Genomic DNA, 15,458 nt, shown 5'->3' on the forward strand with positions numbered 1-15,458 from the left:
TTTTAAGTATCCTTACAATGGCATTTGTGAAAAAAAATCGTCGTTTATATGTTTCCATTTGATAGCAATATTGGAAAATGGATTTGAGTCTTTCATTTGTGGTAGTTTCATAATTTACCAAATAAGGAAAGATTCTCATCACCCAAGTTTCAGTTGGATAGAAACTTGCAATCATGCAACTTGCATTGTATGATGAATGATAATCTTCATCTTTGGGAAATTAAGACCAAGTCCTTGCTCACATGCATGTGTGAGTCAAGTGAAGGACTAAAGGATTGGGTATACCCGACTGTATGCTGGTCAGGTCCACCACAAAGATTGATAAGATTATTCGTTATGATTTACTAAAGTTTAGTAAATATGGTTATACTTATAAGTTTAGGTGTAATTTTGAAATATTGGAAAAGTTTCAATGATTGGCAGAATGAATGAGAAGAATCAAATCGGGTAGAAAGATAAAAGTTTCTCCAATATGAAGAAATGGGAGAGTACTTGAGTATCTTGTTTTATGATTATCTTAGTGACTATAAAACCATATCACAATTGATCCTCTAAAGACACCTTAGTTCATTTGTTTGGCTAAGGAGAGGAATCGTGAACTGTGGAAATGGTTATATCAAAAGATAAATCATACTTGGTTCCAAAACAAGTCTTGGAGTCATACTCTAAGATTGTAACTTGAGTGACATAATTTTAAGAAAGGTTTATAACACTTATCAAATGTAGAGTAACATGTTTCTTACTCTTGTACATCTAAAATTGGTAAGTTGTGATGTTTTGGATAAAACAGAGACCAACTAAGACCAATAGTGAGAAGTGTTAATCTTGATAAGAATTCACACTAACTCTTGAATATTTGTTTTGTCACGGAATGGATCTTGACAAAAGAATCTTATATGTCTGGAGGACAGTGGGAGTCTTAAAGATCTTGGAAAAATTTCAAGAACTAATCAAGAATAAAACCCATTGTTTAATCGATAGCACACAACTTGAGGTTTGTAACCCATTGTGTTGGCATATTTTTGTGCCCACTCCAGTTCAAGTTGACAATGCTTGTGAGTTCTATAAGTTCTCAATTGTTTGCATAACAACCTAGAAGCAGTGGTAGGCCCTTGTGCTACTAAGTGGCAAGAAAATGAGACCGGGCAAGTTTAGTCCATATGAGTTTAGATTTGTCACTAACCTTGTCTTATGATTATGGTTTTGACAAATTCGCATGGATAGGAACATTTACACAATAAAAATAAAATCTAAGTGTCATAAGGTTTCTCCCCGATTCATGAAAATGATGGTGAGGAAATGCTTTCACTAAGTAGGTTTTAAGTAGATAGCAATTATGATATTTTCATTCTCAAAGTCGTTAGTGGAGCGTGTGTGGGTAATCGACACACTAACATAGACTTGTGAGAAATGGAAAAGGTCTAAACAAGGTTAAAAAAATTTAGACACACATGTAAGCTATCTAAGTAAAGGTGTATAATTTTGATAAAGTCTTATCAAATCATCTCGTATCACAAAAAAAAAAAAAAAAAACTGAACTTTAGTAAGAAAGTCAATAAAGTATTGATTTCTAGAAGTCAAGCTGATTTCTGGGTACATGTCAAAGCTAGTGGGAGCATAAAGTGTTATGCTACTTAAATTATAATTATCATGTTAGTGGAGCATGATTATTCTGTTACGTGTTGCAGGTTAGCAATGTTAATTATAGAAAACAAAAGTTTCAATTCACTTTGAAAAGTTGTTTTGCTATAATTAAGGGAGAAGATTTTATACTTCATTCCAATTCTATAAGTATAGATTGAGATTTTAATAAAAATGTTATGTTGGAATGGTTCAACATAAGGAAATTCGATATATGTTGCTTTCTCAAAATTCGATTATGATTACGACATCCTTCTTCATAGTTCGAATTGTGAGAACATGGCACATAAAATTTTTTATAACATGAATCATGTCCAATATGCTTTAGGTATAGGATTGATTACATCCATTCTAAATTTTCCAAATGCTTAGGGCATTAAGAGGGAAAAAGAAATAGAATTGGATATGACTAAAATGATTAAACAATTGTCGAGAATAATATGAGGTTTACCAAAGATTGGTTGCTCGTGGAAAATTGGAAGTATAGTGTAAACTTTGGAAAGGACCATATTGACATATTTTGAAAAGAGGCAACTCTTGTTCATAAGTGATGGTAAAAAATGGAAATGTGGAATTGTTTCCATAGGTGGAAGTTATTCTCTAAATCTATATAAGATTATAAAACTTAATGCAAAGAAGGATGTCCAAAGGAATGTACTTTGAATATGAGACTTCGTTTCCATGGAATTGATCTCCATTGGAATACTTTGTAATGTCTGTTTCCAAGTCTTTGTGACTTTTGTGCATAGTCATTACAAGAGAATCATTGCATATAAGTTTAGAATCTAACAGATGACAGTAAATGGTAAGAGTTTGGTATTCTTACATTTACAAAAGGGATCGAGATTGTGAAATGAGCATCATTGGAGTCGTGTTCAATTGATCCATTTCACAAAAGAAAGGACCATAGGTAAACATAATGTACATTCTTGGAGCATGGCATGACTATTGTTTTAATTCAAGTATTAAGTTGATAATTTGAAACATTACATGAATAATGAGTAATCAATATGGTGCTTAGATAAAAGGTGTTTTTATTTACTCTCAAAGTGTTGGGGCCATAAAGGATTAGTATTATTCTTGTGTTTCACTTTGCATGCTTTGACTTCCTGAATAACTAGGTTATTTAAACCGTCCACATTCAATCATACTTTGGAAGTAGGTATTGAGGCAAGACTGTCATGAATGGGTCTGTAGTTTGTCTAGGTGGCTAGACTTAACTGCAGTGTTCATGAGTGCTCGTAGAATAAGATTCAAGTATTGCATTAAACCCACGCTCAATTGAATCACTTCATGGATTTTATCACGAGTGAATCATGAGACAATGATATCTTATATTCTTCAAACCTAGAGATATGAGTTGTTGACTATGAGTTGGTTATACATTGATTTTACAAAAATGCATTAGTAACTTGATGTTATAAAACATGCGTTTGTGTATGATTCAACAAGTAGTTCGTACAACCATATGAGTCAAAGTTTATCCATTCCTTTTACCTCATAAGGATAAAAGCGATATATGTGGGCCCCTCGATGATTTAGTGATGACACCCCTAAGTGCTTGGCCAAGCCTGGACTGATTTGATTTGTTCAATTAGTCAGTTGTTATAAATCGAAACTTGGGAAACAAAAAATGGATGGAGAGAATGATTATAATCCATGTTTGATTCCATATCGTATCTAGAATGGAGGAATATGTGATCACTTATCTAATGGACGCGTCATTGATTTGTTCAGAGTTCGACAGCGGCTTTAAGAGCTACGATTGCTAGTCGGGTTATGAAGTCGTACTTGCAATAATAGGTTTAGACTTATCCAAGTGGGAGACTGTTGGATTAAATCTCTAAGCCCATAACTATTATTGGTATGTACTTGACCTGAGAGTACCATGGTCTATTTGGGTTGCATATCATCAGGACAATTTGTTAGGATGGAGTCTTGAGAGAAGGTTATATATGATTTATTAATATATTATAAGTACTAATATACTAATATGAAATCATATGGTTTTAATTAGTATTGATCAAGACTTAATTTAGAATTGATTAAGTGATCAAAAAGAGACTAATTAAATCTACGGCTACTAATTATGTTAATAGTTATATTTATGTGTGTTGGGCTTATGATCCATGTTGGACCAAGTTTATGTATGGATACATAAAGAGTTAGGCCACATGAACCATGGATCATAAGACCCATGATTATGGATTTGGGTTATATCCACGACCCTAGAAATCCCACATATAAATACATACTTCATTGCCCAAAATCGACACTTGTGTATTCTTGGAGTTCATGGTGGTTTTGGGTGCATGGAGTTTCTCTCTCAAAGTTCCTCTTTTGTCCATGATGTGTTGTGATTCCACTTGAGGCTTCCACACTATTGGGGCTAAGCTCTTAAGGCTAGATACATCAAGACTTCAATAACCACCATAAGGTATGTTATCCTAACTAGATTCTTGTGTGGCATATGACAATTGTATGCTAGTTATAGGTTTAATACCTTGGAAGCTCCATTGCATGTATAATTAGTGAAAACATAGATCCAAGGTATTTATGGTTATGTGAACACCTTACTAGTGTTAGAATGCTCAAAACCCAACAAAAACTACATTAAGTTAACAAGTTTTTCTGAAGTGTTCCCCTTTCCATTCTTTCCAATAACTTGGGTTGCCAATTTTTTCTTGATGATCCTTTCACTCGTTTTCCTCCTCTTAACCTGGTAAAGTACAACATTAACCCTCTACCTTGTCACTTGTAGTCCCATTCTCCCCAGTTCCTTGTGTATCCCTCCCTTCCATTCTTGTGCTACTTCCACTTCCCACTTCTATAGTCATTTTCTTCACATTTTCACCCTATTATACACACAAAATAAACACTTTAATGACACATATTTACAAATAAGAAAATAATAAATAAGAAGTTGTATTTATCTTTGTTGTCTTAGCCCTCTTAACCCTACTACCATGTGTATCCCCACCTTCCATTCATGTCCGACTTGCCACTTCTGCAATCCCTTTCTCTACTTTTTATGCCTGTTATAGTCACATAATATACAATTAAATGACACATAATTAATAATGAATAAAAAAATAACAAATAAGAAGTGGTAATTATCTTTGTAGTCTTAGTCATGTTCACCTTAGTTGGTAACTTCCTTGGTCTTGGCCTATCAAGAGTTGGACATGTCTTCTTATTATGTCCTTCCACTTTGCACCAACTACATGATATCTTCTTACCCTTCTTAGAAACTCTGTGGTTTCCACCCTTTTCACTCACATCTCTAAATCTTTTTGTTTTTGGCATGCTAGGCATCCTTGTATTCTTAGGGGGTAAAGGTGGAATGTAATTAGTTTCAGGCCACGTCTTGATTCCATTCATTGGACAAATTTCGTAGTTGTAGGTCTTCATATACAATGCTCTACAAAAATAGGTATCCACATATTTCTCCACATCTCTATTAAGGTAGCTAATAGTAGCCACATAATGAACATATCCATAACCATTAAGTTACCACATCCTACATAAACATGTCCTCTTGTCTAAATCAACTTCATATGCCTTACTTCCTAACCTAGTCTCATCCTGGTTGAGTCCACTTAGCAATACCTCCTAAAACCTTATATTAGCCTTTAACTCATTCAACCTCAACCTTATTTCAGGTGAAACATCACTTGGCCATCCATTAAGTTTTGTTGTGCACAATTTGTTCATCATATACATTCTCAATTCTTCAAGAATTGTGATGATAGGTTTCTTCCTGGCTTCAACTATGAATGCATTGAAATTTTCACATCCTCTATTCTCCACACTAGAAAAACATCTACCAACTTGATAGTAAGCTCTTAACCATGTTCTAGGGACCTTCTCCATCAAGTAGTTACTTGGCTCTGGACTCATAAGCTCAATATACTTCATTATTTCCTTGAAATATTGTTATGTTAATGCATTACATGGAACCCAAAACAAATTAACAAACTGTGCCCCTGGAAACTTTTTATTGAAGTTGGCCATAATGTGCCTTGCACATTACCTATGCTCGGCTTGGGGTAACAGTTCCTTGACAATTTCCATAAGACCCTATACCAAAATACAAGTAGTTAGAAATGGATTGGGTAGTATACTTTGTGAAAGAGAAGTAATAAAATGTTTTTGTTACCTTGTGTTGGTCTGACATAAGAATGGAACCTTGTACCTTCCCAAGATTAATATCATCACTTAACAATGATAGAAACCATTTCCAGTTTTCCTTGTTTTCAACACATACTACTGTCCAGACAATTGGGTATATTTGGTCCCTAGTATCTTTCCCTACAACACATAGCAACTCACCAGTAACATACGTTATCAAGAAGAAACCATTAATTCCAATCACCTTCATGTACCCTTCTAACCACCCCTTCTTTACACCATGAAAACAAACATAATTCTTTCTAAGGTGATTAGTTCCATCTGGCATTGTTAGGACGTCCATGTTGACTGTGTGAACCAGGGTTGGATCTTCTAATTTCTTCTCCATAAGACCAGAGCTTAGCATAATGCTCAATAATGGTACTATAACATACACTTTACTAACATTTTTCAATTATCATGTTTCATATGCTTGTTAGTTTAAAAATGAATATTATTCGATATTATGTGGTTTTAAACGTTTAAAGTAGGTAGTTATAACGAAATATAATCATATGTGTTAAAAACACCATTTTTCGATATCGTTTTGAGCGTTGAGTTCTAACAAAATAGTTTTATAAGATTTGAAGTAAAACTAAGTTTAGAATGATTTGGATGGTATTGGAAGTGATGGGGAAGTCTTTTGTGATTCTGATCAAAATGTCAAGTATCAGAATTAATGAAAGTATAACGTCTAAGATAGAAATATGTAAAACTTCATTTATTGGAAAATATTTTCTGGGGTATTTTTATTGGAAGTTGTAAATTATCTTGCTAGATACGTATAGGTGAAAACCTCATCGAATACATAGTTCCGAACAAAAAGTTAGGCAATTTTTAGTGTTTAGGGGTAAAACGAGTATCCAAACCGGGTTAAACCCGACCAAACTCGGGGTTTTACCCATTAAAACATGAATTTGGATTATTTTTCTACCATTTTAGTTCCTCACCATTACTATGGGAGATTTTCACCTACATGACCAATATTGAACAAGTTTTGAAGATTAAATCAAGATTTGGTGTGTTTTTGAAGTATCAAGCTTAGTAATCAAGGTATGAACTCCTAATTTTTGTATTAAACTTTGTAATTAGTGGGTTATTAAGAGATTAGGTTTTGGTAAAAGTGGATTTACCACCGAGTTCATTGGATTAGGCATGAGTTTATGTTATTAACCTAGAATCTTAAATGGAAATCAAGTAACTACTTGTAAACTTGAGAATTAATTTTGATTTAAGAGTAGTTATTGAAAATTAGTAATGAAACCCATGGTTTATAATTGAATTAGCATTAATTACTAAATTATTAAGTGTTATCATTTTAAAACAAGAAGTTAGTGATATTGATCATGAGGTTTGATCATGTAAAGGGTAACATGAAATCATAAAGGGTTTAATTGTCTAGTTTTTGTAAAAATCACCAAAAATTGTAGAAAACTCGTATGGATATGTGCTATATATCCATGGAAAGCTAAGAATGTCTACTTTGATTTTTGTTTAACACCAAAATCTAATCCAAGACTTTAGATGGGTGAAAATAACTATATGTTAAGTGCAGTAAGGCTGCATTTTGACAACTTTGGGAGATTTTGACAGATTTTGGGATGTTGTTTTGTAATATTCATAGTAAATTATAGAAAAATCATAAAAATGTGAGGTCAGTGGAATTAGAAAGATATAAGAGTCTAATTTTTGAATATTTATAATTTATTAGTTATTTGATATTAAGAAGGGGAAAACAGGTCTACAAGTGCAGCTATACAAAGAACAAGAACTAGAATTTCTAAACGGAAAACAACATAACTTGAGATTAGTTGAGTAATTGCTTATGAACTTATAAATATGAACTACAGGGGTATAATTAAAGGTTTTAGAGGCCTGAGAATGGTGTAATTTCATAAGAATTCATAATTCTATCGCAACATTCGGTTACATCACAGTGAGTTCAATATAGGGAGAATTGTATGTTATGTGTTATATGTGCAATGTACTTTCTTGTGTTACTGATCTAAGTGGTTATTACTTGATATTGGATTTTGATGCCTTTGGACATGTAGAGCATGACTCATATCACTTTGGTATTGGTTTTGTGCCTTTGGCCATGCAGAGCATGACTCGTATCATTTTGGTATTAGCTTTGGGCTAGGTAGGGCTGAAAGCCTGTATATTCTAGCAACATGATTAAAAGGAATTGTGTTCTATGTGCCACTTGGGCTGGAATTTATGAGGTTTATGATCCTAAATTATTGTGTCTCATTGATTGTAATCCCTTGAATTTAACCGTTGATTTATCTAGAAAGCCCTTCATTTGATACATATATAAGCCTTTGTTTCGTTTTGTTCGTGTCATATTTCTATGTATATGACATAACATTATATTGTATCTATTTTTGAACTCACTAATCGATGCCCGCGTATCCCTCTCAGTGTTTAACTATTTCAGGTGATAGGCATCTAGAGTAGAGATGCTTTGTTGGATAACTTAGAGTAGTTGACACTACTACGTTTGTACTTGGTATACATATATGTATATGCATTATAAATTCCTAGGTATTTATGTATTTATACAACTAGTTATGAAACTTTGTTAAAATAACCTGTTAGTTGGTTTGTATACATGCTTTTATAGTTAGACCATTAATGTGAATTATAATTATAAATATACATGTAACATGTTTGGCTCTATGGTAAATTTAGTGTTGGGGACTTTCAATCCTGGTATCAGAGCACTAGTTTAAGTGAACTAAATACTAGTTAGACTTAAACCTTTAGAAGTTCAATATATGAATATATTCATTATGTGTATATGAATATAAACCATAGGAAAGACTCAAATGGGGTGTTGGGTAATGATAAATCCTTATATTCTAATGTGTGATGTTACTCCAAATTTTTAGATCAATGGCTGAGCAGGAGGATAGTCATACACCAGATGTAGGTGGGGATCCTCATATTAATGAGGGTGATACTCCAGTATCCTCTCATGAGGAGAAAATTTTGGATAAACTTACTGGTGTTATTCGGAAGACTCTCGAACAACACAAAAGGGATAGTGATAAGGGTAAAGAGAAATCCACCAGAGAGTCTTTGAGAGAGAAAGCGAAATGTCCCTCATTCAAAACTTTCAAGAGTAGTGGCACTATAGAGTTTTCAGGTGTCCTTGATCTCATTGTTGTTCTTGCCTAGATCTAGAACACAAAAAATGTGTTACGTATCTCCCATGTGGTTAATGAAGACAATGCTAACTACACTTCTACAATGCTCATAGGAGAAGCCTTGGTCTAGTAGGAAGCGAAATTTGAAGCTCCCAATGAGTATGACTTGGAGAATTTATCTTGGGAGATGTTCAAAACTCGCTTCCTAGGAAAATATTGTTCTCTAGACATGAGGAGAAGACTGGAGAAAGAGTTCCTTGAACTTATGAAGGGAGGAATGAGCGTGACTAAATATGAAACTCAATTCAATCAAAGGGCATGATTTGTTGCGAATTATATCCCAACTGAAGACGATAAAAGTCAGTTATTCATGGAAGGATTATGGTATGAAATCCATGATTTCGTGATCAATCGGGATATTCTATCATTTGATAAAGTTGTTGAGTATGCCCAAAAGCGCGAGCATGTCTTAGGCATATGTGGTGCCACTCTTTCTGCCCTAAAGCATCCACGTGTTTATTGAACTGTTTATATTTTCAATATTTTGTTGGATCAATCTACTCGATTTGATCCTAGCAGAAAGGTACAATCTCAGAGCACCTTTCGTGGCCGCGATCAGTCATAATATTTTTCTCTTCAGTCGAGAGCTCCACCACCGTGCAAACAACGTGGAAAGAGCCACCAGGGTCAATGCAGGACAAGAAAAGGACCAAAAATTTTCTATAGATGTAGAGAAACAGGTTACATGAATCCCATTTGCCCAATGAAGAATATAACATGTTATGCTTCTAGTGTTACTGGCTACAAAAAGCTTTTCTGCCCTACTCTTTCTAGCCAAATGGCGGGAAGTTAAGCTTCTCTTCAACAACCAGTGGGTACTTCAACCCAAAAGGAGAAGGTGCCTAAAGCTAAAGGCAGTGCGTTCCGGATTACCCCATAGGAGGCACGCGAGGACCCGAATGTTGTGACTGTTACATTTCCCATCATTTCTAAACCTACTCACATCTTATTTGATTCTAGTGCCTCATATTCTTTTGTGTCTCGTGAATTTGCGCGTTCTTTTCAAATTGCTTGCTATGCACTCGCCCAACCATTTCATGTATATACCATAGGAAGTCTATAATTACTTGTTGATAAATTCTATAGAGACTGTGTCATAGAAATTTAAGGTTATAACTTTCTTGCTAACCTGATTCATATCTCCCTACATAACTTTGATTTCATTCTCGGCAGAGACTGGTTGACAAAGAACCATGCAGAACTCTTGTGCTATGAAAAGATGGTACACATTCCGATCGAAGGGGAGGATCCTATTTATGTCTACAGTGAAAAAAGACTTACAATCTTCAAAGTTGTCACACCCCCAAACCAGAATGGCGGAAACATTCGGGGGTGAATGACTTCACGTAGTACCATAACAATTGAATATCGTAAAGAAAGTACACAACCATCATATATATAATAAAAACGTACATTGTTGCGTTATACATATTTCCAAAATAATATTACAATATGATGATATAAATGTTTAACGATAAACATTCTTAGCGTTCCTTCTTCCAAAAGTTGATGGTTAGAGGGGGTGGTGGAGGTGGTGCTGGAGTTGAGTTTCTGCGTGTTGATCCACGAGGAGGCATGTTCTGGTAGAGAAAATAAGAACGAATACTATAAGATTCTAATGTTTTGACAATCGTGTATTAGAGGGTTAGTTGTATGTTGTAATTTGTTTTGACTTTAGTTTTTGGTTTCAAATTAGGTACAACGATTTAGTTAATTTCATAGGTTTCGAGAGGTATATAAAGAAGTACTTCATATTTTATATATATGTCACACGTAAGGTGTGTTACATTATGCTTCTAGTTTTAGGAAAATTTGACCTATCTAGAGGTCTTCGTTTACAGATACAAAAGAAAATAAGGGAAAAACTTTATCCGAGGTCCTAGTCTATATCAAAATTGTTGGAGCTAAGCAAGTTCTACTTGCGGGGTGTTGTACGTTTGGAGTTAGATTCGGCATCTGACCGCTTGACTCCCATCAGGCGCCTTTCAAGATCTGCTTGTTGTTCCTTCATTTCTCTTATTTCTGCTAGTGCGTTCACCATTTGATTCTGAAGCATCCCCGTGTAGATTTGGGTATTTTTGTGTAGTCCTTCCATACGACGGATGTCTGCGGCGTTACCCTGAGTAGCAGCATTGATCTCGCGAACTCTGGCTGCTTGCTGGTCCGCATGGTAGTTCTTGGTAGCAATAGTGCCCACAGTAACAGGAAGTGCTCGATCAGCTAAGCCTCCCCCATTGACATTGTAAAAATCTCGACACATGCCGAAAGGAGGGCGTACACCTAGTTGGCGGCTCCAGTTGTAGAGATGGCTTCCCCAGATGGGGATGGGTCCTGGGTGATATGGTCTGACTTCGGGAGGATAAGAAGCAGGAGGGTCGATCACTTCCGGTTCGGAGTCTGTCCCACTAGAAATTTCCACGATCTCCTCGTCGACTTCGAATTCTTCTCCGACTTCGACTTCGAATTCTTCTTCGACCTCCTCCTCGAACTCTTCTTCGACCTCTTCTTTGATTTTCTCTGGGTGTTCCTCTGGGTCTTCTTCTATCCAGCCGTCGTTACCTTGGTTTAGGTAGTAGGGGTCTCCCGGTGAAGGAAATCCGACCATTTGTCTGTATTGGGATAGAGGTATGAGATTTTTATAAGAAAATAAATTTCTATTTAACGACATCCTACGTTCAACTATATCTTACGGAGTGCAAGTTTTTCATTGTACTATTATTTATAAAAATAGTCCTTTAGTATTCCAAATTAGCGAATCTAAAATAATTTTATAAGTTTTTGGCTTGTTGACTACTACGACCATTCCTCGACGTACATTGGTCAAATCCAGGATAAATATAGTTGATCAGGCTATATTTATTCTTGATTTGATTACATACCCCAAGGCCCAATCGTGGTATAGCAACTTGCCTTAATACTTTTTAGAAAACTTGTCATGATACGAGATTGATACATGCGGGTAAAAATGTATATATTTAAAAGAAAATATATTTTTATGAAAATGTTTTGTCAGAGGGTTTTTGGTTTCCGTTGTATTTATAGTTTGTATATCTTTATGTGGTTCGATATACTTAGTTCACTATAAACAAAGCTCTGATACCAATCTGTCACACCCCCAAACCAGAATGGCGGAAACATTCGGGGGTGGATGACTTCATGTAGTACCATAACAATTGAATATCGTAAAGAAAGTACACAACCATCATATATATAATAAAAACGTACATTGTTGCGTTATACATATTTCCAAAAGAATATTACAATATGATGATATAAATGTTTAACGATAAACGTTCTTAGCGTTCCTTCTTCCAAAAGTTGATGGTTACCTGTATTAGTGGTTCTCTGAGAAATACAAGTGGTTTTGAAAAAGTGTCAACAATTAAGTTGGTGAGTTCATGAGTGTTTTGAGTTGAAAAGTATATCCTTTTTGGCAACAAATCGGTAAATGAGGTTTTCAGACAATCCAATATTTTCTATAAATGATTCAAAAAGTTTCCAGAGTTGGAATGCATTAGTATTTTTCGTACTTGAATGATAAAGATAACTTTGTATGAAAAATAATGTAGCAAACTGTAATGCATATATGAATCTCGTAAATCAAACTTGTTTTTATACGTTTTATGTGAGTTTTATAACCATACTATTGACACTGAATGCCTGTAACAACATTCTTCAGGTGTTGTAGTGTTATGACATTTGTCACCCCAGACCTGCCGGTCTAACTATAGCTAATAGTTTAGGTGCGGGATTGTCAATCCCGTATAGATCTATACACAAGTATCACGCTCTCCTTCCAAGAAATTATGGTATATAATACAGGACTTGAAATGCATACATAAGTGTACGTTGAAGTTTGAATACCTCACATTGCTTAGTATAAATAGATTTACAATAAGAATGACTTTACTTCTTTTGAAAGTGTTTCGTTTTTCAAGATGTATATGTAAAATGTACGATTGACTCATTAACTATAACCATTATAGTTTTTCAGAATGTATGTTCCATTTGGTGAAAATAACTTGGTGATATAATAACCCTTTATACATAAAGATGTTTGTATACGCGGGGCATACTCAAGCTTTGGCCGTTCTCCATGCCCTAAACCTCTTCCTAAGGCTAGTTTTGAGTGTTTTAGATTCTAGAAGCCTTGCATGCACATAAAGTTCGCAACTTTACGTGGTAACTACACCCTAGGAGGCTAGATCTATAGTTTGGAGCCTTGGTTTTGCTTAATAGCGCCTGAATGTGAAAAGGACTGAAGGAACTCGACGAGTTGCATAGTTAACTCGACGAGTTGGATGAGGGTTTCCCGCTTTATGGATTTTGCATGCAGTCGGCGAGTTAGTGAGATAACTCGAAGAGTTTGTTAGGTTTTCCCCAATCTTTTGGAAACTGCATGGACTCGACGCATTTTCTGGTAACTCGGTGAGTTGACTAGGGTTTTTGTAATTTTCTGAGCTCTGGAGGAACACGACGAGTCTATAAGTTGCACTCGATGATTTGGGTCAACATGGACTGTTGACCTTGACTATTGACTAAGTTTTATTTCTGAGGATATTTTCATAATTTAGGAATTTATGGAATTAGATCAATGGTGGTTGTAGGTGTTGTTGTTTGGAGCCGTGTTTGTGGAGTTTGATCTTTCAGTTCCGTTCGAAGTTGTGAGGTGAGTCTTCCTTACTATGCTCAAGGGTCGAAGGCACCAAAGTCGGGCCTTTGGATTGTTATCCTGCTTTATTGTTAGTATGATATGTTAGATCGGTATCCTGATAGATAGGATGTTCTATGTACTTATGATCAGTTAGATCAGAATCCTAGTAGACAAGATGTTGCTATGCTTAGTGATATGTAGGTTGGTTTGTCTGTCTATAGACTGTTATGTGTTTATTGGATATATATGCACATGATTGATTGGTGGTTAAGGCTTATCCTCTTTGTGTGAGATCTAACAGACCAGGGCATTCCAAACCAATGGTTGTGTTCTGATAGTATTCCATCCCGAGGATGATTAGACTCATAGTATGTGGGCATTAAAACCCGATGGTTATGGGCCTAGGGTATACCATCTCGTGGATGATTGGACATATAGTATGTTGGCATTCCAACCTGATGGTTAGGGTCTGGGGCATTCCAACTTGATGGTTGATTGGGTACATAGTATTATGTTATTTTATGTGTGTTATTTGTTGTGCGGGTATTTTGGGGGAAATCACTAAGCTTCGGGCTTACATTTTTGGACTTTGTATCAGGTACTTCGGACGATCACGGGAAGGCGAAGGCCTGATTGTGCACCTCCTAAAGTTTTATGATTTTGATTTCTAGGATACTCTGATATGAAACTATTTTGAAAACATTATGTAATAAATAATGGTTTTTGAGTGCTTGGAAAGGTTTTAAATTTTTATGATTTTTATGGACGTTACAAGTTGGTATCAGAGCCTTGGTTTGAGTGAATTGGAGGAACACTTGTGTGAATCCAATCTCAAACCAAGGAAAGGATTTTTCAAAATTATTTTCAAATGGTTTTCAAAATACGAAAAGAGAATGTAGAGTGTACAATCAGCCGAAGCCAGTAAGTAGACCCCAAAATACCATGTAGATATTTGATACTGTGATATGTTAGAACAACATGCTAGTTATAGGCTAGGGATCTTCAAGAATTGCATGATAGAATTTCCTTATTATATGATACTTGATATTCTAGGACTTCCTTATATGAAATTGACACCATTACTGTAGTTCGTTAGTGTATGCTTCATAGGTATACATAATTAAGATCTTATAGCTTGAGAATGTTTGGTGTGGCCTTATTTCTTATTTGATGAAGGGATTAGGGTAGGATTAGATATTCGAATGCCTATAGGGTCCAACATTATGTATGACTAGCATACACGAGTGCTGCAGGGTTGGTGAAAGTTTCATGGGTGAGTTGTGCGGGGTTAGTCGGCCAGTGATGGGATATTTAGTCTCCCTCTAGGAGTGAGGATTGAGCGCTCTCCATGCTTATCTATATTGTTAGGGCGTTATGATGATACTTGTGACAAATATGGGTAGGTTTGGAAGGTAGTATGGGCCTGTGCTACTGAAAGCACAGAACCCATGCGCGTAGCAAGGAAGTCATTGACCTAAGGTTTAGTAAGGAATTGGTTCCTCATTATTTATGCTGATTATCTGATATCTTCTTGGTGTATTTTCAGTATGGTGGTTATGAGGATACTTGAGACCAGATCTGGGTCAAGATTAGAAGCTGGCAGTCAGGGCAGGCCAACATTAACAGAGGATCGTGTCAAGGAGATCATCTGCGAGGAGGTGATTGAGATTGTCTGGGGCTAGATTTCGGAGATGTTCGAGTCTCTTAAGACCAGCATGATGGAGTGTTTTGATGACAGATACGCATCCATTGTTGAGATTGTGGTTGTTGCAGCCTCTGCA

The 15,458-nt window shown here is 35.6% G+C and overlaps 1 protein-coding gene across 1 annotated transcript; it reads right to left on the reverse strand.

Moving 5' to 3' along the window:
• Positions 1-4,376: 4,376 nt before the first annotated feature.
• LOC145035707 (uncharacterized) lies at positions 4,377-6,115 on the reverse strand. Its single transcript, XM_078984214.1, has 5 exons — positions 5,801-6,115; positions 5,261-5,553; positions 4,783-5,110; positions 4,607-4,663; positions 4,377-4,496 (listed from the first exon to the last, which is right to left on the reverse strand). The coding sequence occupies exons 1-5, from the start codon at positions 6,113-6,115 to the stop codon at positions 4,377-4,379; spliced, it is 1,113 nt and encodes a 370-aa protein (XP_078840340.1).
• Between the last annotated feature and the right edge of the window lie 9,343 nt (positions 6,116-15,458).

Source organism: Lactuca saligna, chromosome 3, assembly GCF_052625555.1.
Source record: "Lactuca saligna cultivar CGN05327 chromosome 3, ASM5262555v1, whole genome shotgun sequence".
Classification (NCBI taxonomy): domain Eukaryota; kingdom Viridiplantae; phylum Streptophyta; class Magnoliopsida; order Asterales; family Asteraceae; genus Lactuca; species Lactuca saligna.

Coding starts and splice junctions, on each gene's coding strand:
- LOC145035707 (XM_078984214.1), bottom strand. CDS start 6,115: ATGGACGTCCTAACAATGCCAGATGGAACTAATCACCTTAGAAAGAAT. Junction 5,111..5,260: donor GAGTTAAAGGCTAATATAAG/GTTTTAGGAGGT, acceptor GGCTACTATTAG/CTACCTTAATAGAGATGTGG. Junction 4,664..4,782: donor CAAGGAAGTTACCAACTAAG/GTGAACATGACT, acceptor CATAAAAAGTAG/AGAAAGGGATTGCAGAAGTG.